This window comes from Schistocerca gregaria, chromosome 6 (genome assembly GCF_023897955.1).
Source record: "Schistocerca gregaria isolate iqSchGreg1 chromosome 6, iqSchGreg1.2, whole genome shotgun sequence".
In the NCBI taxonomy this organism is placed as follows: domain Eukaryota; kingdom Metazoa; phylum Arthropoda; class Insecta; order Orthoptera; family Acrididae; genus Schistocerca; species Schistocerca gregaria.
Genome location: NC_064925.1, coordinates 283,390,847 through 283,415,481, shown reverse-complemented (window position 1 = coordinate 283,415,481; position 24,635 = coordinate 283,390,847). Strand labels below are relative to the sequence as shown.

The window sequence follows — 24,635 nt, the reverse complement described above, 5'->3', positions numbered from 1 at the left end:
TTCTACATTGCATTTTGGCTGATGATAAGTGTGTTTGGTCCAAGTCATGAGTCTAGTTAGGCTGTGTTTCTATTAATTGCTGACAGAAGAGATTCGTCTGTATTTGAGATAAGGACATTAGTACCATCTGCAAAGAGAAATGTCTTGCTGGTCGGTAGGGTGGAGGGGAGATCAGTTATACACTACTGGCCATTAAAATAGCTACACCAAGAAGAAATGCAATGATAAATGGGTATTCACTGGACAAATATATTATACTAGAACTAACGCGTGATTATATTTTCACGCAATTTGGGTGCATAGATCCTGAGAAATCAGTACCCAGAACAACCACCTCTGGCCGTAGTAACGGCCTGGATACGCCTGGGCATTGAGTCAAACAGAGCTTGGATGGCGTGTACAGGTACAGCTGCCCATGCAGCTTCAACACAATACCACAGTTCATCAAGAGTAGTGCCTGGCATATTGTGATGCGCCAGTTGCTCGGCCACCATTGACCAGGCGTTTTCAATTGGTGAGAGATTTGGAGACTGTGCTGGTGAGGGCAGCAGTGGCACATTTTCTGTATCCAGTAAGCCCCATACAGGACCTGCAACATGCGGTCGTGCATTATCCTGCTGAAATGTAGGGTTTCGCAGGGATCAAAAGAAAGGCAGAGCCACAGATCGTAGCACATCTGAAATGTGACGTCCACTGTTCAAAATGCTGTCAATGCGAACAAGAGGTGACAGAGACATGTAACCAATGGCACCCCATATCATCACGCTGGGCGATACGCCAGTATGGCGATGACGAATACACACTTCCAATGTGCATTCACCATGGTGTAGCCAAACATGGTTGCGACCATCATGATGCTGTAAACAGAACCTGGACACATCCGAAAAAATGACGTTTCGACATTCGTGCACCCAGTTTCGTCGTTGAGTACACCATCGCAGGCTCTCCTGTCTGTGATGCAGCGTCAAGGGTAACCGCAGCCATGGTCTCCGAGCTAATAGTCCATGTTGCTGCAAATGTCGTCGAACTGTTCGTGCAGAGGGTTGTTGTCTTCCAAACGTCCCCATCTGTTGACTCAGGGATCGAGATGTGGCTGCACGATCCATTACAGCCATTAGGATAAGATGCCTGTGATCTCGATTGCTAGTGATACGAGGCCGTTGGGATCCAGCATGGCATTCCGTATTACCCTCCTGAACCCGCCGATTGCATATTCTGCTATCAGTCATTGCATCTCGACCAATGCGAGCATCAATGTCGCGATACGATAAACCACAATCGTGATCGACTACAATCCTACCTTTATCAAAGTCAGAAACGTGATGGTACGCATTTCTCCTCCTTATACGAGGCATCACAAAACGTTTCACCAGGCAATGCCGGTTAACTGCTGTTTGTGCATGAGAAATAGGTTGGAAACTTTCCTCATCTCAGCACGTTGTAGGTGTCGCCACCCGCGCCAACCTTGTGTGAATGCCCTGAAAAGCTAATCATTTACATACCACAGCATCTTCTTCCTGTCGGTTAAATTTCGCGTCTGTAGCACATCTTCATGGTGTAACAATTTTAATGGCCACTAGTGTATAAAGTAGAAAAAAACAAGGGACCTAAACTGAGCCCTTTGGCACACAATGTTTGAATGACTTGTGTAGACAAGCGCACCCCACTGAAGATTCCTTATTGATTTACTTTATTTATGTGAAAGTACTGTACTTAGTGTTTGGCAGAATTGCTGAGCTAGCCACAGGCAGTTCTCCTTATCTCATAAGAATTGAACTTTTGCAAAACTAAGTTGTGATGTACCATGTCAAAAGTATTTGTGAGCTCAAAAATACATTTATAGCTGAGGTTTTCTTGTCGACAACATGTAGAATAGTGTTGAGAAATTCATATATATTGCATCAGCAGTGGTTTTATTTTCTTGGAAACCATACTGAGCAGAAGAAAGAGTGCTATTTTTTCTCAGAAATTATTTTAGACTGCCAGCGGCCGGCCGCAGTGGTCTCGCGGTTCTAGGCGCGCAGTCCGGAACCGTGCGACTGCTACGGTCGCAGGTTCGAATCCTGCCTCGGGCATGGATGTGTGTGATGTCCTTAGGTTAGTTAGGTTTAAGTAGTTCTAAGTTCTAGGGGACTAATGACCACAGCAGTTGAGTCCCATAGTGCTCAGAGCCATTTTTTAGACTGCCAGCCATTGCGTATGCAAATATTTTGATAAATACAGACAACACTACAACTGGACAGTAGTTTCTGGGACCTTCTTTAGATCCATTTTTGCTATATTAAGCTTTCTTGGTAATATTACATCTAAAAATGGAACATTTATTACAAGAGACAGCAGTTAACTGGTAAGTTTGTTGGATCTGTGGAGAAGGAAGATAGGATTCATGTCTTTACCCGCATACGATTTTTCCTTATTTTATCTGAATTATATTTTCTGTCTCTGCTCCCTATGTTGGTGACAAAAAAAATCGTATTGATGAATTTATTGAGAACTGACAGAAGGGGGCTATTACTTTTGAAATGGTCTGTTAATTTTTCTGCAGTTTCGATAAGGCAGGGATTGTATTCCTGAGCTACTTGTCCTAGGTCAGTAATGAACATTGCATTTACTTAAAGTTTACTTTTATAAAACCTATTCCTACCTATTTTTGCATTAATTATTTGCCATATGCATTTGTTTTTATTATATGAAGATTTCAGACAAGCTTCATTTTGTAGGTTTTTTTGCTGCATTCGCCACATTTCTAAAATTTATACTGTATGCAGTAAAGTACTTGCCAAATTGTTCACTTTTGCCAAATTTAATCTCGCTGAGGGAGAAATGCTCTCTCTTCTTCTTCCCTGAGGTTATGATGTCTGCTGTGATCCAGTTGGAAGATGCACTGTTGTTACATATGTTTTTGCTGTTTCATTTTTAAAGCGAAATGGCAAGTGATAAACTAACAGAAAATGTTTAAAATTTTTTTAATCTTTCATCAACTGTTTGTGGGTGGTATACAGTCTCCCAGTTTTCTGTCTGCATATGGTACAAAAGAAATTAAGGACATTGCTTTGACAAAAACTTCTGAATTATACAATCATTTTTTTTTTGGGGTTGAGGATTACTTTCCAGAAGGACTGGCTTATAAAGGCCAATTCATACTGGCCGTCAAGGCACCATCATGTCACGGCATCATCCTGTCAAGGTGTATTCACACTGTTCATCTTATCACAGTGCATATTGTCAAAGTCATGTGATCTCAACTTGCATGGTTGCCTCAGCTGTTTTTTTCTCGGGAATTGCGATTTTCGCCAGGTGATTTTCAACTGTTTCTACCCACAGACTGCACATACACAGTGTCGTAGCTTATATGTGTGGATGTTGGAGTCCTCATTTGTACGAAAGTGAAATTTATTGGAGTCAAATAGTTTGGAGCTTGCAGCGATAGCTTGTATATTAGAGAAGGAAGTCAGAAACGCAAAACAACAAAAAAAAAGAATCTGCGTCTGAAAAATCTCATTACGCGGTACAGAAAGGGAATTCGACAATACAAGGAGCTTGAGGAAGAGGAATCTTTATTTTATATATTAGAAAGTCAAAACATTAGGTTTTTCATTTGTTACATCAAATTACGCCCATAGTTACTCAAAGGAATGCAGTGTTACGAGCTGCCATCACATACTGTGAAAAACTGGTTAGTTACAGGTTAAGTTCAGTTGCTAGTCCAGTGCAAATTTTTGTGCAATTGTCATATCTCCTCAGTACCTTGCCCGTCAAGATTTATAGATCTCCTTTCATCTTGTATTAGATTGTATTAGATTAGATTTGCTTTCATTCCAATTGATCCACAATGAGGGGGTTCTCCAGGATGTAGAACATGTCAGAAAACCAATAATACATGACAAATATTTACTACTGAAACAAATAAGCTAATATACCTTCCACAGGTCCCAAGTGGAAAGATCGTCATTTTTTATTTACATGAACACTGTATGAAAGAATCATTTTACGTGCACTAATGCACTGAATTTAAAATAAAAATGTTTTTTATTAGGTAATAAACATGTAACACTCTCTCTCTCTCTCTCTCTCTCTCTCTAAACGCATTACTGGTATTGTGCAGAAGTTTTATAGATATATAACTTGATATATATACAGAAATCAGTCGTTTCTACTGAGAAATTCATCAATTGAGTAGAAGGAAATGACAGCAATAAATCCTTGTGGCTTCTCTTAAACTGTATTTCATTGGTTGTTAAGCTTTTTATGGCTGCTTTCAAATTATTGAAAATGTGTGTTTCTGAATAATGCACACCTTTTTGTTCAAGGGTACGTGACTTTAAATCCTTGTGAAGATTATTGTTAGTTCTCGTATTTATTCCATGAATTGAGCTGTTGCTTTGAGAAAGTGATATATTTTTAATGACAAATTTCATTAAGGAATAAATATATTGGGAAGTAGTAGTTAGTATCCCAAGTTCACTATATGGCTTTTAAGAGGTCAGGTCCCTTATTCGTACTGGGATTAGCTAGTGATACCACATAATGGAATCGGAATCTTCTGTAATGCCAAGTTTCGTTGCTAGTCCAGTGCAAAGTTTTGTATAATAGTCATATCTCCCTTAATACGTTTCCTGTCAAGATTTATAGATTTTCTTTACATCTTGTATTTAGATTTTAAGAGTTGAAGAGCCTTATTTGTACTGGTGATTGCTAGTGAAACCACGCAATCGAGAGAGCTACTTAACAATAAATAAGACAGCTGCAAACACATATTTAAACAAACAACTTTAATTGCCTGAAGATTTGAGACCATTTCGCGCGCAAAATCAGTTGAAAATCACGTTGCGAAAATCGCAATTTCGGCAAAAAAAAGAAAGGAAGGAAAAAACCAGTTGATTGCAGCCATGCGATATGAGATCACGTGATCTGATATTACTTGACGTCCCGGACAGAGTGAATAAACCTTGGCGTGACAGTACCTTGACAGCTAGTGTGAATTGTCCTTAAAAAGTTCTGGAAGCGTAATTTTGGTTTAATATTTTTTGAAACATCAAAAAATATTTACATATATTTAATTACATTTTTGCAATAGCTGTTTAAAACTTGCTACTTCCCTTACTATACAGCTAATTATAAAGAATATTGTACTTTCTTTGTTTTCTTTTCAGTATTATCGAATGCTTTACCTGATGTAATTGTACGCTCATTTCTAGCAATGTTTTGTACAGTTTGAGCGAGACCACCTACAATATTGCTGTAGGAGTATCGAATGCTAAATTAATATATAAAACGCAAAAAAAAGTATTCGATCATCAGAGATACAGTTCATTAATCGAAACTAACGACATTTTATCGATACATTATAGTTTGTAGCAGACGCCAATTTGTATAGTTACTTTGTGTTTACATCTTGCGTCTGTGTGGCATATGATGCAGAACTGTTAAATGTTTTTGCATAAATATTTAGTTTTAAGTCAAATATAATACCCAGAAGATTATTCCGTATGAATAATTAACTTTCGTAAAATTAGTGTAACACGGATAGGTGTGTGTGAATTTCCTGTCATGTCTTAAAAATAATGAAGAACATTAATTATAAATTTGCAATCAATTAGAACGGCATCGTTATAAGTTGTCATTTTTCACCCACGTGTAATTCCTGTTCCGTAAACAAAAACTTCCGTCTGTTATATGTCATATGTCAAGCTGGAAGGTGTACCACGCCCCGTTATCTTAATTACCTACTCAATACATATTAATTATGATGCTCATTCTCCACTGCAATTGATCTTCTGGGACATCGACATGAGGTTAATGTAAAAATAACCAGAAATACCATTAATGTGATCTGATTTGCAGAGTCTGTATCAGAGCCTGCAAATAAACACGTAATTAAATGAAAACTTATTTTTAGAAAAGGCGGCGATGTTTGCAAATATTGAAAGTAGTTTGAAATCAACTTCCGATTTCTTATTATTTACAAGAGTGCGCCGATAATTGTAAGTTATTTAAAAATGTAAGATTGGAGCCTTGTGTACCATTTGCAAAGCTACTCAACTGATTTAGATTGCCTTATTTGCAACATTACTTCAGGTCAATAGTGATATTGCTTCTTGAGTTAGGCTAAGCTCAATAGTTATTTCAATTTTATTAGAATAGATACACGTTTTAATTCTGTCCTGTCAACAGGACATGAAAAACAAATATTAGCATACTAAGAAGCCATGTATATATAATATCGGACACACGTCTTTAATGAAAATATAAAGGCTCATACTATCTTCAAATGTTTCACAGATATACAAAATGGGTCAAAATAATGTGGATGATGATGCACCCGTCATCTATGGGCTAGAATTTCAGGTAAGTATGTTCTCAACTATGAATTATATTAATTTTTCACTGTCTACTAGGCGTAATGACAATTTAGTTTCTTTCTGGGCTGAAAATGGTTACATATAAGAAGATTAGAAAATTGTTATGGTCGGCTCACACACTTGAAAGTACCAAACCCTACTGGCACACAAGTAAAGTGTCATACGAGGAGAAAAGTTGAGATAACACATTAGAGGCTGTTAACCAAATAGCTGACTGTATGGGGTGCACACAAGGTGTTTTTGATTAGGTGGCTCTCCATCCAATCCAGATAATGATAGCAGTAGGAAACCAGGAGTATCAGTAAAAGATAAAAAGAAATGCCTCTTGCACATGTGAGAGTATTAAAATCTTAGTGGTTAACTGCTGAAGCATTCGTAACAAAGTGCCAGAGCTTGAAGCACCCCTGAAAAGCCAAGGGGCTCACATAATACTGTGTACAGAAAGCTGGTTGAAACCAAAATTGATAGTAATATTTTTGCAGAAAATTTAAGTGTATGTAAAAAAAGATATGCTAATGGGAAATGGAGGCACTATATTTGTTGTGGTAGACAAGAAATTCAAATCCACCAAGACAGAAAGTGAAGCTGCATATCAGACTGATTGGGCGAGACTAAGTATCTCCAGGTGTAACTGAAAACTTAAGAGAAAACCTCAGTTGGCTTGCTTATTAAGTTCCACAATTATACTTTTATCATTGGTGGAGACTTTAATCATCCAGGAATCAACTGAGAAAATTGCAGCTTCGTTAGTGGTGTTTGCAACAAGGCATTGTGCAAAACATTATTAAATGCCCTCCTTGAAAACTTCATACGGCAGGTAGCTCAGAACCCCCACTCACATGAAAATATTTTGGATGTAATCATAACTGATATCAGGGATCATGACACGGTTGTGCAACAATGATTACCAAAGTACAACGGGTAACTACAATAAGCAAAAAGATATATAAAGTTCAGCAAACTAGATAAAAAAATCTGTTATATCTCAATGAGAAACCTGAATGGAGCATGTAGAGGAACTATGGCTCAAACTTAAGAGAATAGTTGACCACACACCAAATGGATATGCACCAAGTAGAACAGTTCATAATGGGCAGGACACTCTATGGTGTACAGTCACTGTAAAGAAACTGCATAGTAGGTGTAAAGCAAAGCATAGGACTATAGATAGAAAAGTGCTGAATGAAATGCATTTGACTGTCGAGAGAGCCTTCAGTGTTTACCATAGCTGAATACTGTCAAATGATCTTTTGCAAAACCCAAAGAAATTGTGGTTGTATGTAAAGCTGATGTGCTTAACTCTGTTTTCAAAAGTTCCTTTACAAAGGAAAACACAAGAGAACTGCCCCAATTTAATTCTCATAGCCCCTCCCAGGGGACACTGCCTTATCGTAGGTGCCTTTAGTGCTGGGCAGGAGGGTTTGCGTGTTCCTATGAAGCTGAGAGCTGTGCGTGTGGTAGCGTAGCTACTGGCAGGGTCACCCAAGCCAGATTGGTTTTGACAGAGGAGACAGACGAAGTGTGTCCTGCAACATAGGACAGGGGGCGCTCTACAGGTGTAGGGAAGCCAACCCTCGTAGGGGAGTGAACCCTAAAAAATCCAGGTCCTCCAAGATGGGGGTCGGGTGTGGGGCTAACCACCTCATCCCAGGAAAAAGAGCTTGTTACGGAACCAAAGGACAAAGAAAGCCGGATGGATGTAAAGGGTAAACAGCCTTGGCAATGGAAACAGCTCATGAATTGGTATTTAGCAGCATGGAATGTGAGAACACTGAACAAGCCTGGAGGACTACAGAACCTGAAAAAGAAAGCGAAGAAATATAATGTGACAATGGCAGCAGTATAAGAAGTGAAATGGAAAGAAAGTTGAATATTAACATCTAAGACACACACACTGTTTTGTAGCTGTGGAAGTAGAGGATATGGAGGCACGTGTTTTTGGTTGATAATTCTCAAAAGGCTGCCACATTGAACTTAAAGCCTGTTTGTAAAAGAATCTGTGTATTACGAATGAAAGCCCGTTTCTTCAATATATCCTTCATATATACGTATGTACCAACAATGATGCAGAGTTGGTGGAAAAAGATGTATTCTATGAGCAACTGGAGCAGGCAATAGCAAGGGTGGCAAAGCATGATGTTAAGATGGTCATGGGGGACTTCAGTGCTCAAGAAGGAAAAGAAATTGCATACAGGAAAACAGCTGGTAAGGAGAGTCTGCATGAAGTTTCTAATGATAATGGTATCAGACTAATTGATTTTGCCATGAGCAATAACATGATTATTAAAAACACATGGATGCAAAGGAAGGATATAAGGAAAGTTACATGGAGCTCCCCAGATGAGATCACAAAAAATCAGATTGATCACATACTCATAGATAGATGACATGCTTCAGATATATTTGATGTGGGTAGCTGTTGTGGTGCAGATGGAGATAGTGATCATTATTTGGTAAGAATCAAATACAGACAGAGGATAACCAATTATAGACAGACCAAGAAAGCTATCACGCCAAGGTTTTATGATACCAAGTTAAAAAATGATGAAAATGCAGTACAAGAGTATAAAACTATCTTGACAAATAGGCTTAATGAAGCCAAATAGTGGGTAGGAAATGATATTGAAGAAAGATGGAAAGTGGTTAAAGGAATAATACATGATACAGCTGAAACTGTACTGGGCAGAAAGAAGCAATTGAGAACCCAGAGCTGGTTTGGTGAAGACTGTAGGTGGAAGATAGAAGAAAGAAATGAGGCAAGAAAGAGAATGGTGCAGGGGAAAACTAAAGGTACTGTAGAAGAATACCAGGAGATGAGAAGGGAAACAGACAAGGAATGTAAGCGTTTTTTTTTTTTTTTTTTTTTTTTTTTTTTTTTTTTTTTTTTTTTTTTTTAAACTTATGTTATTGTACCTCAATAACATACATAATTACTTTCATTTCACATTGTAATTAATCAAATATGTATAATCACCATTGTGTTTTGACTTCAGCTTCTCATGCATGTGTTTTACAATGCTTTGCCATTCAGCGTGTAGTTTCTTATTGGAGGAACCACAGAATAGACCATGTGCAAACATAACATTTCAGAATCTGCATATCTTACAGTGAAATGTTGGACACAGGAATATGATGCAGATTAGAAAAATTTATCAATTATGACAAACATCAAATTGTATTTCTGAATACTTTTGTCCAGGGTGATAATATGACATGTTTTTGCTATTAAATTATACTACACAAGCATATATACCCCTTTCTTCATTGCTGGCTGACATTTAAAAATATGAGTTGATACTCACTGGACAATGTACACCACCACCACTACTTCTTGCTAAACACTAATATTCTTAAATCTTCATCCTTGTGTTTTTCATGTTTCTTCCCATTCTCTGACACTGAAAAAAGAAATCTTTCAGGTAAAGTGCACTTACGGTGTATCAGGCTCTTCTGCCATGCGTTGCTATTGGTAATTGGTTTTCATCAGTCATAACCAATTGGATGATAGTATACAGTAGCCAATGAGAATGATCGTGATTTCTTTCAGTGGAATATGCAAATTGTTTCGTTTTCAATAAGGGAGTAGGAAAGAAAACTACATGTGCTGACAGAAAGACTGACCTGTAGCAGAGGGCTAGGTTAGGTTGGAAGTAAGATTAGGATTTAATGTCCCCTCGACAGTGAGGTCAATAGCAACAAGTGATAATTTGGTTGTGAGTTGGTGAAGCCAATGAATCTCAGCCCCAAAATACGATTGCTGTTCTGCGTAGCCCAATATACCCGTCTGTCATGGCAATTAATTGTTTTAGCAGTGAAGGTTGATATTTAAAAATATGAGTATCCCTTATTTCTGATTTTACTGAAAATTCCAACGGCGTAGTTAAATTCTGAACTAATAGAACAAAATACCAACCAACTTTGTTTACATACCTTAGAAAATTATGAACAAGCATTCTGAACGGCTAACTGACAACCAACTCATGATTCATTGTCTTCACTTCCCATTATTCATTGCACCAACAGTTACCAACAGCAGCACACAATGGAGAAGTCACAGTATATTGTAAGTGCACTGCTACAATAATGCATCTGTGTTGTTACTGCATGTCATTCCCATTTTTTAAATTTAGCATAGGTAGCTTATATTTATCTCTATTTAGTCAATAATAAATATATTTCCTATTGTAGGCAAGAGCCCTAGCATCACAAGTTGCAGAATCAGATAATGTTAGGTTTATGGTTGGTACTCAGTCAATCAAGTTTTCTCACAACCAAGTTCACATTATTGAAGTTAATGAAGAAAATGGTGCGCTTTCAACAGAAGTATATCAACACGCAGAGGGTGAAGTTTGGTCTCTAACAGCTTCACCAGCTGATGCAAATGTAATTGCAACATGCTACAACACACTTAATGGTAATTCTACTCATATTTTTCCCATTGTGAATGCACCATTTTATGTTTAGTTATTTACTGAGTGCACTACCTTCAATTTTTCAGAAGACACATGCTGCATGCGGACTTCACTCTGGAAAATTCCTTTTAAAAATACATCAGCAACAGGTACTGGTGACCAGCTTGCTCCAGCACTCGAACTTCTGTGCAATTTTGATACAGAACAGTATGGGAAAGAAGTGAAAGTGACAGACTTCCATCCAACAGACGGCAAAAGAGCAGTTACAGTTGTGGACAATCAGTTTGTTGTTTGGGATATTGCAGAAAGTTCAAGTAAGGTATTCCTGATGTGTTTTACTTCTAAGTTTCAATTCTTTGAGCTCACTTTTTCTTGACAGATGCTCACATTTAAAAATTTTGACCTACACTGCAACCAGAGCAAACAGTGTTCAGTATTTTAAAATAGGCCCTGCTGGATTATAATTTGTTTAAAACTTACTACCCATCTTTCAGTAAAAGCACAAGAAGACTTCACTGAATGACAAAGAAGTTACAATGATTGTTTGCTTGAGAAAATAATGTACAGAATTCTTAATTTCTGTTCTACAAATAACGTATTCAGAATGATGCCTAGAGATAATTGTTTGGTGCTTATATTACATATAAGATATGAGATGTAATCAAAAAGTAGCAGAAATTTTTGATTTCTTAACTAATCTTTTTTCATTTGGCAATATCAGCTTTGTTCACTTCAAATTAATGCACTTAAGATATAATACTCTTGTGCCAGCACTTTTTTTTTCAATCTTGGAAGCGCTTCTGAAACTCACTTTTCATTATGGTGTTCAGCTCCTTTAGTAAACTTAACTCATCACTTTGCCAAAACAATGTTCTTTTATGGTTCTCTTCGCCTTCAGGAGTAGAAAGAAGTCGCAGGGGCCATTTCCGGTGAATACGGTGGCCAAAAAACCACAAACAGTTATTGAGGTGTGGGGGTGGGGGAGCATTATTGTTATACAATTCTTTGAGAGGTTTTGCCACAATTCCAGTTGTTTTCTATTGATTGCATCATGAAAACAGTGCATAATTTCACCGTATGTCCAGAAGGCAAGAATCGATGCACTATCCTATTGTAATTGAAGAAAACAGTGTGAAGAACTTTCACATGCAATTGGAACTATAAGAATTTTTTTTTTATCTTGTCTCTTCAGGCAGTTTCCACTGGGAAGTTTAGGCCTTTGTTTCGGCATTGTACCTTTATACCCATGTTTTGTCACCTGTTATAACCTCCTTTGGAAGTTCTGAGTCATTGTCAACTTCATTTAGCAATTCCCGAGTGATGTCTACATGATATTGTTTCTGGTAAAAATTTGAAATTTTGGAAAAAATTGCTGCTTGTCCAAAACATCTGAAAAAAATTACTTGGAATGAGTCAAAGGATATGCTGACATCATCAGCCACCTCTGTGATGGTGACACAGCAGTTTTCTAGAACCATTTTCATTACTACTTCCACACTGTCATCAGTAACTGATGTGCTAGGGCATGCAGGGCAGTCATTGTCTTTAACACCTTCTGCAGGTGTCTTTAACATCTTCTCGACCCACTTTGAAACTTTTATACCACTTGTAAACTCTTATCTTACTCATAGTATATTCACCAAAAGCCACAATCAACATTTTGAATGTGATGTTATACTTTACCCGCTTTTTTAACCAAAATTCAATGCAAATTCTATGAGCCATCTTTTCCGAAAGGAAAAATTTGCTGTGCGCTCAAAAACACTTATAGCCTTTTAGACTATCAACAATAAACTAATTTCAAAAGAGCTGAAAATGCAGACATACACCAAGAACATATGTACCAAAAAATAAATAAATAAATTGAAAATCGGGCGTATGCAAAATTAAAAAAATGCCGTTACTTTTTGATCACACCTTGTGTATAAAACTGCACCTGAAGCCAGAATAACATGACAAAGAAAAAACTATTAAATCCTAGAGAATTTCACATGTTCAGAACACCTTATTTCAGAAACTTCAGTGATTCTAGAAAAACTGTTACTTTCTGTACAAATTTACACCAACATAAATGTGATGATGTACGTAAATTGTCAAGCAATTAAAATGATTACAGACAGGCAACATACATGCTTAAGAATTCTATACAGGGTGTTCAGAAATTGTTCATTCAAATTGATACAGGAGGTAGGTTGGTTGGTTTGTAGATTAAAGGGCCTAAACAGCAAGGTTATTAGTCCCTTTTTCCTTAGTCACAGAGGTCTCTGATTAAAACTATACTCCAAAGGAACCCTATCACCAGAATACAGGGTAGGGAACAGCGAATTAAATGTACAGGGTGCTCGGAAATTCCCATTAGAAGCTTCTAGGATTTGTAGAGGGAAGTGCGCACATAATATCCTGAGTAGGAACTGTATCTGGAAGCATACTGTTTTCACACTACAGCCATTTGGAAACATGTTTTCTAGGTAGGTATTCAACAGGGAGTTACACTGGAGGGCTGGTTATATCAGATTGGCTGATGTGATTTGACATCTGTCCTACCTCTCTGACCTGGTTCAAGCCTCATTCATATTCCTGTGAGTGTTAGAGCAACATGCTGACTACATGTATGCAGGCTACACCAACATGTTCCTATTGAATGGCGAAGCTCATGGTAATGGAAGAGCTGCTCATTGAATTTATCAAGATTGTTCTTCACAACTCCCACCTTTATTGCATACCTTTTTTGCCACAATTTTGCAACTGCTTCAAGAAAGGGTATTTTCACCATCAGCATGCACGACTGCAGTGCTCCAAGGAGACCCCGCACACCCAAATTGTAAGAGACCACACTGCATCACATGAGTACACAAGCAATTTATTTAGTTATTAATCAGTGGAACTGTAAAGAAAGTGGTGTAATGGGTCACACTTAATCAGTTACTTGAAAAAGTGGTAGCATTACCAACATGTTTTGAAATGGTTGTAGCACGGAAACTGTACTTTTCCCGACAGGGGTTCAAATTCAAAATATTATCTACTCACTCCCTCTTAAGAGTCCTAGAAGTTTGTAATGCGGATTTATGAACACTGTATTTTGAGGAGGAACATATAGTCTCTGCAGTCAACTTGTAATATTGGGGAACACTTTGTTAGTGGTGATGACGTAAGCTGTCATGTTGGTGTCGATGACAATTCGCATGTAAATCCATGAGGTACTTGACCTCGTGCTGATCAAAAGTGAGCCGTTGTTAATCTGTCAGAAGGAATTCTCAGTGATAGACTGATTGGACCTTACATTCTTCCATTCTACCTCAGGTAGGTATTTCATCTTTGTGGTTGTTGTGTTGCCACTTCCAGCACAATGAGGTGAGGTGCCAGCCTATTTCAGCACTGCTGTGAGGGATCATTTGAGAGCCACCTTTGGGAATTGATGAATCGGTTGAGGTGGTTCTTTGGCCTGGCCATACAGGTCACCTAACCTCACATGTCTGGATTTCTTCCACTGGGAGCATATGAAGCAGCTGTTGTATTAAACCAGTGTGAAAACAAAAGACGACCTCATTGCTAGAATTGCCATCGCTGCTGGTACCATTGCGGACATGCCAGGAATCTTTGAACAGACACAACAGTCAATGATCCGATGACGTACTGCGTGCATACAGGCTGATCGTTGAGTAGTTTCTGCGAATGCCACTGCTTAATTAGCATGCTAAACTACCTTCTGTGTAAATCATCCATAGCAATAGAAACTGCTGCCAGGAACCGTGTTTAGCACAACTAAATATATTTCTTTTGATGTTCTCTTCCTCCTGTATTAATTTTAACAAATAGTTTTGGGACACCCTGTATACTGTATGTACAAAATATTTGTGCTGATTTTATAAAATCCATAAAAACTTGCCTCTCAGTTGAGTTTGTTAACAAGCTTGTTGTAGCCTCTCCATGACACAAATCTACTTTGGTTAATTAAAATATTATGTGTAGTAAACAAGAAAAATGGCAGCATCAGTCATAAGAGGTTTGAAATCATCTGGTACAGCAAATTGATTTCTGTCACCATCTTCAGTGCAAATATTGAAGTCTTGAAGACTAGTGTAATAAAAACACACATTACAACTACTTCAACATAGTGTCAATACAGAAGAACATAGCAACTAATGAATAATTTTTTCTTAAACTCTATGATTCCCAATGGAATCCAACTTCAAGAAGTAAAATATTTTGTTCACTTCCCTGTATGTATTAGGTTAGCATTGGTTTTTGCATTAAGGAGTGTGAGAGATTTTCCATTCTGCTCAGAGAGATTAAAATTTCAATTTCCTATTTGCATACAGATGGTGTCAGTCGGCATGCTGGAAGGTAAGGGCCAGCCTCGTTTCACCACTGGTAAATGGAATCCTCATCACAACTGCACACAATTTGTGACAGCGAATGACAGCCACATTCGTAGCTGGGATCTCCGTGCAGGTCTGCAGCAGGTTTGGACCATTGAGGGGGCTCATAGCCAACTTATCAGGTATATACATCTCTCTCTCTCTCTCTCTCTCTCTCTCTCTCTCTCTCTCTCTCTCTCTCTCTCTCTCTCTCTGTGTGTGTGTGTGTGTGTGTGTGTGTGTGGGGGGGGGGGGGGGGGTTATGGGGGGACTGTAGTTACTAGAAAATTTAATGTTCTCTTCCCATCCCTTATTCCTACAAAATATAATCTTAATCATCATTATAATCACTGTCCGTATACTACATAGAGAGGAAAATGTAGATTAAGAAATACAGTTGAGACTGAGAGTAAGGTGTGCCTACAAGTATGTTCTTATGGTAGCAGAATAAAGAAAGACCAGCCATCTGTCAAAATACAAATGTAATAAAAATGAACTATGTTTCTTAGGGACCTAGACTTCAATCCAAACAAGCAGTATTACCTGGCAACGTGTGGTGATGATGGGTGCAGCAAATTTTGGGATGTCCGAAATGGAACTGAACCTGTTATTTCTCGCTCAGATCACTCGCACTGGTAAGCATTAATCTGAGGTACATCATTATTTATTTCATAATTATAATAAATATCAAGTTATGACTGTCACAGTTGCAATTATTTTATCTAATAGGCAGATAAAATGACAAAAGTGGATGTGGATATTACTTTTGGTGGTTCTCCTCTCTAGTATAATTATAAAATAGCATCATGTATGCAGGAAACAAATTTTATTTACTTGTACATTCCAATTCAAGTGTAACAGCAACCCATAAAAGAAATTTGCAGCAAATGATTTCATATGTTTTAAATGTTTGTGACAGATACAACTTATTTCTTCAGGGTGTGGAGTATAAGATACAATCATTTCCACGATCAGCTTGTGCTGACATCAAGCAGTGATTCTCGTGTCATTTTGACAAGTGTTGCATCAATCTCTTCTGAACCTTTTGGTCACTTGCCAGATGAGGAAGAAGCTGAAAATGCACACCGTGAAAAGTAAGTGCTTGTCTCTGTAGAGTGATTTTGATTTATCACCATAATTCTTGCCTTTTGGATAGTTTGAAATTATACTGCCAGTTCTAAAACATATGATATTACACATATAGCTTAATTCAAGTTATCAGTGCAAAAAGGAGATGACAATATGTTTGAGTTTATAATAACTTGTACGATTTAGCTTACAGCACTAAAGGTTATCTATAGGGAATGAGAATGGAAACAGCAAAACTATAGTATTTTTCTACAGATTTCATAGTGCCATGACTGATCTTGTGTTAAATCAACTGCCAGTCATGTAAACAAAGTATTGAGAGGTTTGCTTTTGTGTACTACGGAGTCTTGTATCATTTCATTATTTACTGCTGCAACTGCGAGACGGGGATGTGGTGATCATGGCCTGCACATGAATAGGAGCAGGAAGAACAGAAGAGCTGGGAGTGGAAGGCAAACTGGATTATGTTTAGAGAAAGAGGCATAGTTTTTAAGCCAGACATGTTATAGTCAGTCTCAAAAGAAATTAGCACAGTAGGCTCACAAAATACCTAACAGTTCTCAGGAAACTAAAACTAGTTTGTGTATTAAAACACACGGGGACAGAACAACAAAAAAGGAGAAGGTAGGGTAGAGTGCCATGTCTAAGGGAAAATGAATTTTCACCAGTCCTTGGTTATTGATAGAAGCTTGCTTTTTACACATTTTGAATCTACGTAGACATCACACCAATTATTAATAAGTATACAAACAGAAATTTACATGACTTGCTCCCCTTATCTGCCTCCACAGCTGAGTGATCAGCATGGCTGAATGACATGTGAGCGGCCCAACTTCAGTACCTTGCCTATTTGGAAATTTTCCATGCTCGGGGGTTATATGTTGTGTTGTTCTCAACATTATTTCATCATCATCAACATGCAAGATGCCGAAGTGGCATCAAATAAAAAGGGGCAGGTGGCAGAACTCTCTAAACGGGGACTCCCAGCCATATATGCCATATGCACATTTCATTCAACAGGATAAACTGGGCAGTGCCTGGTCTTTTTTGTATAAGTTACTGATATAAAAAGAAATGTGAAATTACAATGTTTACTTAACAACAGATTACTTTTAATGGAATAATAATGAAGATTAAGAAGTCAATTGAAATTTGAATTTCCATACATTTTAGTCACAAATTCTCAACCAGTGAAAATTGTTGTTTATTCTCAATGAGACAATAATAGACATTAACAACTCAGTGAGGCTCAGGAATTCAGTCATGAAAGAGTGACTCTTGGAAACTTTATTAAATCAGTTACAAAATTCACACTCAAACTCATCATCGTCTTCAAACCCAGCACACTGTTTGTGAGCCCAGTGTTTACAGCTACAACACCTGATCAAATTTTCATTTTCTTTAAATCTTAAAAATTCTTCATTGCAATAGAAACTTTCTGTGACACTATATTCATCATTGGTAGCTACTTCTCTGTTTCCCTCTCTAAAATATTTCATTTTAATAGCTTTTGGCTCCATTTTGTCTTCTTAATTTTATTTTGTGGTGCCTTAAATTCAGTACTAGCATTTTGGCCTGTTTTCTTCAAGCTTCCATTTCATATTTCATTAAAAATTCTCCTCCTTTCCTTTTTCTCGGGCAGCACAGCTTTATATGGACTTGAACTAATTATTGTTGTTCTTCCTTTTTGTAGAAACGTCTAGCTATGTGTCAAATTCTGTGCCTCAGACAAAGGTTTTATATCCTTTGGGTATATGGGGAACTCTCCAGTTGGATGTTTCAGTGTTTGGACACTGAGGGGAACATGTACCTGAAAATTGCATATCATTTGAATGTTGATGAGACTTTCTTCAGTGGTCAGATGGTGAGAGGAACGTTTCCCTGAAGAAGACTTAGCACTTAAAATCTCTGAAACTGAAGTTTGAAAAGGATTCATCAGTTGGGTGCTAAATGGGTCTGTAATTTGAAGAGGGCACAACATTTGGGTGCTGAGAGGAGCCACTGATTGGAGAAATGTCATTTATCTCAGAAGTAGCAAAGTCTTCCCTAGTAAACATGTTAGGTTCTGGAGGGAAAATTCCACACTTTTGAAATCCGTTCATTGCTGTCATTGGAACAGCTGCACAAAGAAATGCCTTCCCCAAGAGAGAACTTACTGAAAATTTGTAACAATTCTTCCCGGATCGTTGTGAAAAAACTTTTCACACACGTGTGTAGAAAGCTTCAAAATGTGCCATGTCCAAAGATTGTAGCTTGCGGCTTAAGTATGGGGACTAGCACATAATACTTGCATGATTTCCTCTGGCCTTATCAATGAAATTTATATTCTTAATATGGGTGAAAGTGCCATCAAAAATATGTTGAACTGAAGCTTGAGCAGTTGGTTTTGCATGTTTCAAAAAGTGTGTAAACCATTCCATAAAACAGCCACTAGGGTGGCGTGCAAAGTCTGTTCTGTGGGAGCCCCATCTCTAAGCTCATTTTTCTTTTCTTTTTTTTAAAATTTTTTTTCCTAGAGAATATTAGGAGAGGGGCAATGAAATTTTCTCCTGTGGATATACATACCATAATGGTATTGCCTTCAGCTGTGTGCTTAAATTTCTTTATTAAAATGTGATTGGTTTTGGTGATACATTGCACCATCATCAGGCCTTACGTACGTTAGTGTCATAACAACATTCATCATCCAAGAAACACAAAACACAAATGTTACAATAAATGCTACCAAATTACTCTTTCCTTAATGATACGTCCAATCACTTAAAGTTCATAATCAATTAGACACAAAAAATTGAACATAAACTAAATTTGTTTTGTCCAGTAATAAAATTAACTGTAAATTTCAAATTACTACAAAAAAGTTCTGTTGTTTAATAAGAGTAGCCAGTCAGTGAGTAGATGAGAATAATAATAATAATAATGATGTCGTGTGACAAGGGCCTCCCGTTGGGTAGACCGCTAGCCTGGTCCAAGTCTTTAGATTTGACACCACTTTGGCGACTTGCACGTTGATGGGGATGAAATGATGATGATTAGGACAACACAACACCCAGTCTCTGAGCGGAGAAAATCTCCGACTCAGCCGGGAATCGAACCCGGGCCCTTAGGATTGACAGTCTGTCGCACTGACCACTCAGCTACCGGGGGCGGTGAGTAGATCAACCTGTGAGAGTAGCAACTCACATGTATTTATTACATTAGTCAACCAATCTGAACATGAACAAAGTATGTCACCATTGATATACGCACCTTTGCAATCATAAGTTAATCCAAAATGTGTTGACTGTCTACGATATTCCACTATTTGTGTCTAATATAGGTAAAATGTAAGAAAGTGGTCTTAAGTAACAGCAAGGTTAAACATGCAACCCCAACAACAGCAACACAGCGTAAGAAACTCTTAAAGGCTGCCTTCTAGTCCATAACAAATCACACACAGTCTCTGTCCAACACTGAACTGAAGTTAACATTCTTCAAAAAATAAGATCACAAAACAAAATCCCTCTATATGCACCCTTATAATACCATCAGTGAGTCATGGCAAATACAGCTCTCTACATGATATGGACAGCGCTTACAAAAGGTAAATTCGAATCCTATATGAAGCTGTGTGTTGCCTCACTAAACAAGATACCATTTGTATCCAGACACTCAGTGCAAAAGTAGTTGTTATGTGGCACCAGCGTAGCAACACATAACCACTCTCCATATACTGCGAAAGTGGATAGCAATCCTTTTTCAACTCAATTAATGTCACTGACTTGGTGTCTTCCTTTAACTGGAAATACATTGCTGTTCTTGGACTCAACTGTCAAAAGACCAGTTTCATCCACATCATAAATGCAATGAGCAGGTTGAAATTGTTCTTATGGCACTGTTTTCAGAGTATCGGAAACTTTGTATACTTGTGCTGCAGCCTTTGAATTAGATTCGGGTTGCTAATCTATTATTATGATGCTGTTCTCTAAAGTATGCAATACAGTCTTTTGCCTGCCACCTCAGACTCGTAGTTAAAATGATGCAGTGTTTTACTCCATTCTGCCAACTAGAATGCTAATCTTTGCAGGTTGCTTTTAATTATTCCTTATAATTAAGGATTTCTCATCCTTCATTGAACACACTCCTTTAATGTTCCTTAATATTTTTACCACCTACTGCATCTCCATTTTTTTTCCTAGAACTCTTCTTTTCAGCATATAATGTAGAACATTACACTGCTTTGCTGCACTAGAAAAGGGCATCTTATCATTTTTTATCACCTCTGTCACATTTTCTGTTGCTACAGGGTCTCATTTTTGTTGTTTGGATCTCTGGATGTACTTTCTAAGCAACATGATGCCTTTGCATCTCAAATAATAGCAAGGGGCTACAGCTGTCCAGTTTCAAACAGATATTTTGTTAGACCAAATATAACATGACAGAGACAGTTTTAGATAATATAAGTCAATTAAAAATTCCTTTAAAAAGACAAATAATGGATGATAGCTTTGTATAAGAGCTAGTTGAATGAAAATGAGACAGATGGAAAAAAAGTACAAATGTTAATACATTTATCCCACTGTGAGACCACACAGTCAGTGACATCATGCAAAAATGTTTGCTTATGGAGCCATGATTGTACCCAGCTGTGCACAACTTCATCCAAAGCAAATTGATGGTCACGAATGTCTTTCTCCAGGCCTCCAAATATATGGAAGGCCATCTTGTCTCACGGTGGGATAAGTGTATTAACAGTTATGGCAATTACTTTTGAAATAATAAACAGTTTACTCACTTTTTTACCATCTGACTGTTTTTATTACATTGCTCCTCATATATAAAAGGATTTAGAAGTCAATATGTAGTACTAAGCATGACATATGGAATTTACTAATTCTCATTGGGGTAAATAAATTGAAAATGAACTGTCAGGAAAGGTGGCCACAGAAACAACAAGGAACTATATTTCTAGGCCAAAAGACATCATTTAAACTTTGATATTAGGTATTGTGCTGCACACAAGTGAGGTAACAAGAACAATGTGTGTCACACCTGACGAAAATCAGAAATTTTTTTATTGAAAAATAGAGGAGCTGACGTCCTTTGCCAAATTCACTGACAATGTTGATGTCTATTAGAACTGGTTTGACCGCTCCGCAGTAGGCAGCAGCACTGTTCATGGCAAAAAATCTGCGGTGGTCATTTTTGCTGCCCTGGCTACTTTTCCCTTCTTTCCTCTACATGAGTTTCTTATATGTTTAGAAGACTTCCCTATGAAGAAATAGATATTGTGTGTGTCAGTCTGAACTCCATCTAACTACGGGGAAAGAGAATTAAATATAAATAGTTATATGGTAATGCCACTTCATGTAGTGATCTAGAGAGAATTTCTGTATGGTGCGAAAATTGGCAATTGACACTAAACAAAGAAAAGTGCGAGGTCATCCACATAGGTACTAAAAGAAATCTGATAAATTTTGGGTATACAATAAATTGCACAAATCCAAGGGCTGTCAATTCGATTAAATATCTGGGAATTACAATTACAAGCAACTCAAATTTAAAGATCACATAGATAATATTGTGGGGAAGGCGGAACAAAGACTTCATTACACTTGTCCGTCCTCTGATGGAATATTGCTGCGCCGTATGGGATTCTTACCAGGTAGGACTGACGGAGGACATAGAAAAAGTGCAAAGAAGGGCAGCTCGTTACATGTTATCATACAATAGGGGTGAGAGTGTCACCGAGATGATATGCGAGTTGGGGTGGTAGTCACTGAAACAAAGGCGGTTTTCTTTGTGGTGAGATCTATTTATGAAATGCAAAAATATTTTGTTGACACCCACCTACATAGGGAGAAATGATCGTCATAATAAAATTAGAGAAATAAGAGCTCAAACGGAAAGATTTAGGTGTTCCTTTTTCCCATATGCCATTCGAGAGTGGAATGGTAGAGAAGTAGTATGAAAATGGTTCGATGAACCCTCTGCCAGGCACTTAAGTGTGAATTGCAGAGTAACCGTGTAGATGTAGATATAATGAAGGGAAAAAAAGAAGTGTTTGGTACCGGTCATCAACTTTGACCCATAAGGTAATAATGTTGTGGCATGCAACATCATGTATGGGTGGTGTATTTGAAAGATGGTCTGTGAAAAGAGTGTTTTGAAACAGGCCTGTTGCTTGAGTGGCACTCTCTTGCCTTAAATTTTGATGCAGTATAAGTTGTTGGGTGTGTTGATATTTATCAAGGTTTGTTTGTGTGTTTTGTCACAAAATGCACGTGACAGTAAAATTTAAAAACCATATATGTTTGGAAGTGATTTGTGACAAGCCTTGCAACATACTTTTCCATAAAAGTATGATGTGTTGGTGGAATATTTTTAATGTCACAGATGTGGAAAAACTGTAAAAACTGTTGAGTGCATCCTTCCCACATCAAAAATAGCTTTATGTGGTGCTGTCAGTGTGATAAATTGTGGTGTTCAATTCAGCAGTGTGTGGAATTGATCAGTTTGCTTATTTACTTACTGGTTTTATTAAATTTTACCAAGTAAACACACAACACTGCAACACAAAAATATGAATCATCAAAAGGTCTCATCATAACCACATAATTGTGAGAACAAATGGCCAATTTTACTGAAGTCAGAGCAAAAAGTTTCAAGCAAACAGCCTGGATTTTGATATATTTTGCATCAATATTTTGTCAGTCTTTTCTTTATTGTGCAGGTACTTGTACTCTTGACTCCAGTTCCATTTTCTTCATTTCTGTTTTCATCTTCTCCCTTTTCTTGACATGTTGGTCAATAACATTTCTTTAGCCTCTTTTCAAGATCCATATAGGTTGCTGAGATTACAAATTGTTTCAAACCAAATGAGGGAAAACTAGCGCATAGCATAGTTATTTCAAGACTCCTTTTCTTTTGATACTATTTTCATTTTGTCAAAATAAATTACTTGTGCATTGGTTACACTCATAGGCCAAAGGTGCACATTTTTTGCAGCATTGTGTGAAGCAGCCAACTTATCCACAATACTCATAGATCCCATAAACTTTGTCTGTTACTTATGTTAACACTAGATAAAAACAAGAGATTGAATGAAGACTTTCAGTTCAGTAACATTTGTTGGTTTTATGTCTTTTCTATGCAGAGATGAAACCTTGATGCTCTCAGTATATCTATACAGAAATATAATGGATAAAATTTCGTCACCTGGGAGGCAAATGCAGTAATCCAAAGGTGTGCTCACTGCTGTAGCCACACATATAAGTCTAGGTAACTTTCAAATAATATTATGAGCCCTGAGGTGTTTTCTCTGTGAAGGTGGAATGTTATTCCATTTTGTACTGTAGTCTTCTTGTGAAAAACAATTTATTTTCCAAGATCACTATGTTAACGAATTTATAGATTACCACCTGCACAGAATGATCATGTCAGATAACCACTATTTAATTTTCTCTCTCTGTTCCATACAATATACATTGAAGAGACAAAGAAATTGGTACACCTGCCTAATATTGTGTAGGGCCACCTGCGAGCACACAGAAGTGCAGCAATACAGCATGTCATGGACTCGACTAATGTCTTAAGTTGTGCTAGAGGGAACTGATACCATGAATCCTGCAGGGCTGTCCATAAATCCATAAGAGTACGATGGGGTGGAGAACTCTTCTCAACAGCACGTTGCAAGGCATCCCAGATATGCTCAGTAACATTCATGAGCCTTTCTGGAGAAATTCTGGACTATTGGGGTGTCACATTGTCCTGCTGGAATTGCCAAAGTCCATCGGAATGCAAAGTGGACATGAATGGATGCAGATGACCAGACAGGATACTTACATGTGTGTCACCTGTCAGAGTCGTACCTAGACTTATCAGGGGTCCCACATCACTCCAACTGCACATGCCCCACGCTATTACAGAGCCTCCACCAGCTTAAACAGTCACCTGCTGTCATGTGGGGTCCATGGATTCATGAGGTTGTGTCCATACCCATACCCGACCATTCGCTCGATACTGTTTGAAACAAGACTTGTCCGACCAGACAACATGTTTCTAGTCATCAACAGTCCATTGTCAGTGTTGATATTGGCATAAAGCTTTGTGTCATGCAGTCATCAAGGGTATACGAATGGGCTCTCAGCTCCAAAAGCTCATATTGATTATGTTTCATTGAATGGTTCGCACGCTGATGCTTGTTGATGGCCCGGCATTCAAATCTGCAGCAATTGCTCTTCTATCGCATTGAACAATTCTCTTCAGTTGTCATTGGTCCAGTTCTTGCAGGCTCTTTTTCCAACTGCAGTGATGTCAGAGATTTTATGCTTTACTGGATTGCTAATATTCACGGTACACTCATGAAATGGTTGTACGGGAAAATCTCCACTTCATCGCTACCTCGGAGATGCTGTGCGCCGACTATAACATCA

General features: G+C 37.8%; 2 protein-coding genes across 11 annotated transcripts in view; one reads left to right on the top strand and one right to left on the bottom strand.

Annotated features, from left to right (window-relative positions):
* Positions 1 to 24,635, bottom strand: part of LOC126278044 (mitochondrial ribonuclease P catalytic subunit) — a 183,368-nt gene that overhangs the window by 19,911 nt on the left and 138,822 nt on the right. For 2 of the 8 annotated variants that reach the window (XM_049977809.1, XM_049977808.1), the window contains exon 9: positions 16,121 to 16,204. The exons of 1 other annotated variant lie outside the window; for it this stretch is intronic. The gene's annotated coding sequence lies outside the window, so the exon portion shown is untranslated. Of the gene's footprint in view, positions 1 to 9,678; positions 9,761 to 16,118; positions 16,205 to 16,290; positions 16,310 to 18,824; positions 19,385 to 24,635 lie in introns of those variants that run through there. 5 more of the 8 variants (XM_049977804.1, XR_007550639.1, XR_007550638.1 and 2 more) reach the window with 5 other exon arrangements.
* Positions 5,343 to 24,635, top strand: part of LOC126278046 (EARP-interacting protein homolog) — a 32,695-nt gene continuing 13,402 nt past the window's right edge. The window contains exons 1-7 of one of the 3 annotated variants that reach the window (XM_049977823.1): positions 5,343 to 5,530; positions 6,283 to 6,348; positions 10,551 to 10,776; positions 10,861 to 11,093; positions 15,094 to 15,275; positions 15,642 to 15,767; positions 16,071 to 16,226. In XM_049977823.1, the coding sequence (XP_049833780.1) occupies positions 6,292 to 6,348; positions 10,551 to 10,776; positions 10,861 to 11,093; positions 15,094 to 15,275; positions 15,642 to 15,767; positions 16,071 to 16,226 (980 nt within the window). In that variant the 5' untranslated portion in view covers positions 5,343 to 5,530; positions 6,283 to 6,291. Of the gene's footprint in view, positions 5,531 to 5,586; positions 5,796 to 6,282; positions 6,349 to 10,550; positions 10,777 to 10,860; positions 11,094 to 15,093; positions 15,276 to 15,641; positions 15,768 to 16,070; positions 16,227 to 24,635 lie in introns of those variants that run through there. The other 2 variants (XM_049977825.1, XM_049977824.1) reach the window with 2 other exon arrangements.